The sequence below is a fragment of the Chrysochloris asiatica genome, unplaced genomic scaffold (assembly GCF_000296735.1).
Source record: "Chrysochloris asiatica unplaced genomic scaffold, ChrAsi1.0 scaffold00674, whole genome shotgun sequence".
NCBI lineage: Eukaryota > Metazoa > Chordata > Mammalia > Afrosoricida > Chrysochloridae > Chrysochloris > Chrysochloris asiatica.
The window spans coordinates 23,380-26,124 of NW_006409192.1; the positions used below are offsets into that span (position 1 = coordinate 23,380).

At 39.1% G+C, this 2,745-nt stretch overlaps 1 protein-coding gene across 1 annotated transcript; it reads left to right on the forward strand.

Annotated features, from left to right (window-relative positions):
* The first annotated feature begins 1,104 nt into the window (after window positions 1–1,104).
* On the forward strand, window positions 1,105–2,076 carry LOC102819998 (olfactory receptor 14J1-like). The gene has a single exon (XM_006877923.1). The coding sequence runs from the start codon at window positions 1,105–1,107 to the stop codon at window positions 2,074–2,076; it is 972 nt and encodes a 323-aa protein (XP_006877985.1).
* Window positions 2,077–2,745: the final 669 nt, after the last annotated feature.

A 2,745-nucleotide genomic window follows, 5' to 3' on the forward strand; every position in this document is an offset into this window, starting at 1 on the left:
ACTGAACTGCTAATCACTGAGTCAGTGGTTCAAACTCACCAGCCACTCCCTGGAAACCCTAAATAGGTCACTATAAATCAGAACCAACTCAATGGTAATTAACTACTACTACATATGGATTCCTGGTATGGCACTGTAAGATAAACACTCCACTACAAGGTCAGTTTGAACCACAAGGTCAGTGGCTCAAATTCACCAGGTGCTCCTCAGGAAACCCTATACAGGGTTGCTATGAGTCAGAACTGACTCGATGGCACTAAACAACAAAAAAAACTACACATATAGATTTCTGGTGTGGCGCTGAAGGATCAGCACTGGACTGCGAGTCACAAGGCAAGCAGTTCAAATCCACCAGCTACTCCTCGGAAACCCAATACAGGGTTGTTATGAGTTGGAACTGACTTCACAGTCCTTAACAACAATAACTGCTACACATAAAAAAATCATACTTATGTATAGTTGTTGCTGTTGTTAAGTGCTGTCGAGTCAGTTCCGACCAATAGTGATCCAATATAGGGTTTCCGAGGAGCGACTGGTGAGCTTGGACTGTTAAACTTGCATTTCAATCTAACTTTGCAGTCTAGCATATTAACCCACAATGCCACACCAGGACTCCTACGTATAATAGCATTAGATAATAATGCTTTATCAGAATCATTTCCATTGAACTACTTGAGAGTAAAGACTTCATCATCTCTGCCAATTTCTCCATCTTTAACAATCAAAATTATCATAAAAAATTATGTTTTTTTCCCAACCTATACAAAGTTATTGAATGGTTAATACTCAACTACTATCTAAAAGTTTGGCAGTTTGAATCCACTCAGATGTGCCTGGAAAGATAAATGTAGCAATCTGTTTCTGAAAGGTCACTGCCTTGAACATCTTATGAAGCAGTCCCACTCTACACATGGTGTTGCTATGAGCCAGAATCGATTTGACAGCAATAAACAAAAACAATGTGTCTGAATAATGGTTAAATAATTTTCTGAATTTAATCCTGAGGACACTGAGTTACTCAACTTATAGACGTATTAAGAATCATATATTCTTTCCCTACAATTCTTTGGCTTCCTAAACAGAATCATACCTGTTATCTTCAAAATGACCAAGGCCAACTTAACATCAATGAGTGGCTTCTTCCTCATGGGGTTTTCTGATGACCGTAAGTTTCAGATTTTACATGCACTGCTGTTTCTGGTGACGTACCTGCTGGCCCTGACAGGCAACTTCCTCATTATCATTATCATTACGCTGGACCATCATCTTCACTCTCCCATGTATTACTTCTTAAAGCACCTTTCCCTTCTGGACTTATGCTTCATCTCTGTCACAGTTCCCCAGTTCATTGCAAACTCACTTACAAACAATGGTTACATTTCCTTTGGTCAGTGCATACTTCAAGTTTTCTTTTTCATAGCTCTGGCCTCATCAGAAGTAGCCATCCTCACAGTGATGTCTTATGACCGGTACGTGGCCATCTGTCAACCACTTCACTATGAGACCATTATGTATCCCAGAGCTTGTAGGCGTGCAGTGATAGCTGTGTGGATTGCTGGGGGCATTTCTGGACTCACACACACAGCTGTGAATTTCTCCATACCTCTCTGTGGGGACCGAGTCATACATCAGTTCTTCTGTGATATTCCTCAGATGCTGAAACTTTCCTGCTCTTATGATTTCATTAATGGAACTGCGGTGGCTGCAGTCACAACTTCAACTGCATTTATCTGCTTGATTTCCATTGTGCTCTCCTACATCCACATCTTCTCCACAGTCCTGAGGATCCCATCAGCTGAGGGACGGACCAAAGTCTTCTCCACCTGCCTACCTCATTTATTTGTAGTCACATTCTTCCTCTCAGCGGCAGGCTTTGAGTTTCTAAGGCCACCCTCAGATTCTCTATCTGCTACGGACCTCATGTTCTCCATATTCTATGCTGTTATACCTCCTACACTCAACCCAGCCATTTATAGTTTACGCAATGAAGCCATGAAGGCAGCTCTGAGGAAGGTGTTGTCCAAAGAAGAACTTGCCCAGAGAAAGATGGATTTAAAAGCCATTTTTAAACTCTAAAGAATCATATTTAAAAAAAAAAAAAAGGTATTGATATTATGTTTTAGATTTTAAACAGATTGGAGTTAATCTCATATCTTCCCAGGACTCTCTTTCAATTTTTCTCAAATTTTTCAAAATTAAAGATTTTATGCTCTTAAGGATGTAGAACTTTTTCTACCTCCAATTAAAATGTATTTTTAAGGCATATTTTGGGAATTTTCTGAAATAAAAGGGAAATCACAATTAACTTGTGGGCTGATCAGCATAAAGTTTCTACAAATACCTTCCAGATTGCTGTGAGCTAAGGATGATTGTGTTAATTTCTGAGTATATCCATAATACTTGCATGTGATTTCTAGTGGGTCTCCTACTTTCCCATCTATATTGTTTCCTTGCCTATTGAATATTATTATGGGTATTTCTATCATTGATTCAGTCCCTATTGAATCTCAAGTGTGTTATACAAATGTTATTTAGAAAAAACTCCTCTTACTGTGCCACAGTGTCTCTAAATTACCAATGAGGACACAAAATTTAGGAAAGATGAATTTTTTAAAAATTGGTAAGTTGTGATTCAAACTAATATTTGTCTGACTCAAAGCCCATTTATTTACTTCTACACATTGCGATCTGTTTTGGATGAAGTGCAACCAGAGTGCTCCTTGGAGGCCAAGATGGCTAGGCTTC

Excerpts from the sequence above, each read along its gene's own strand:
- LOC102819998 (XM_006877923.1), top strand. The coding sequence starts at position 1,105 with ATGACCAAGGCCAACTTAACATCAATGAGTGGCTTCTTCCTCATGGGG.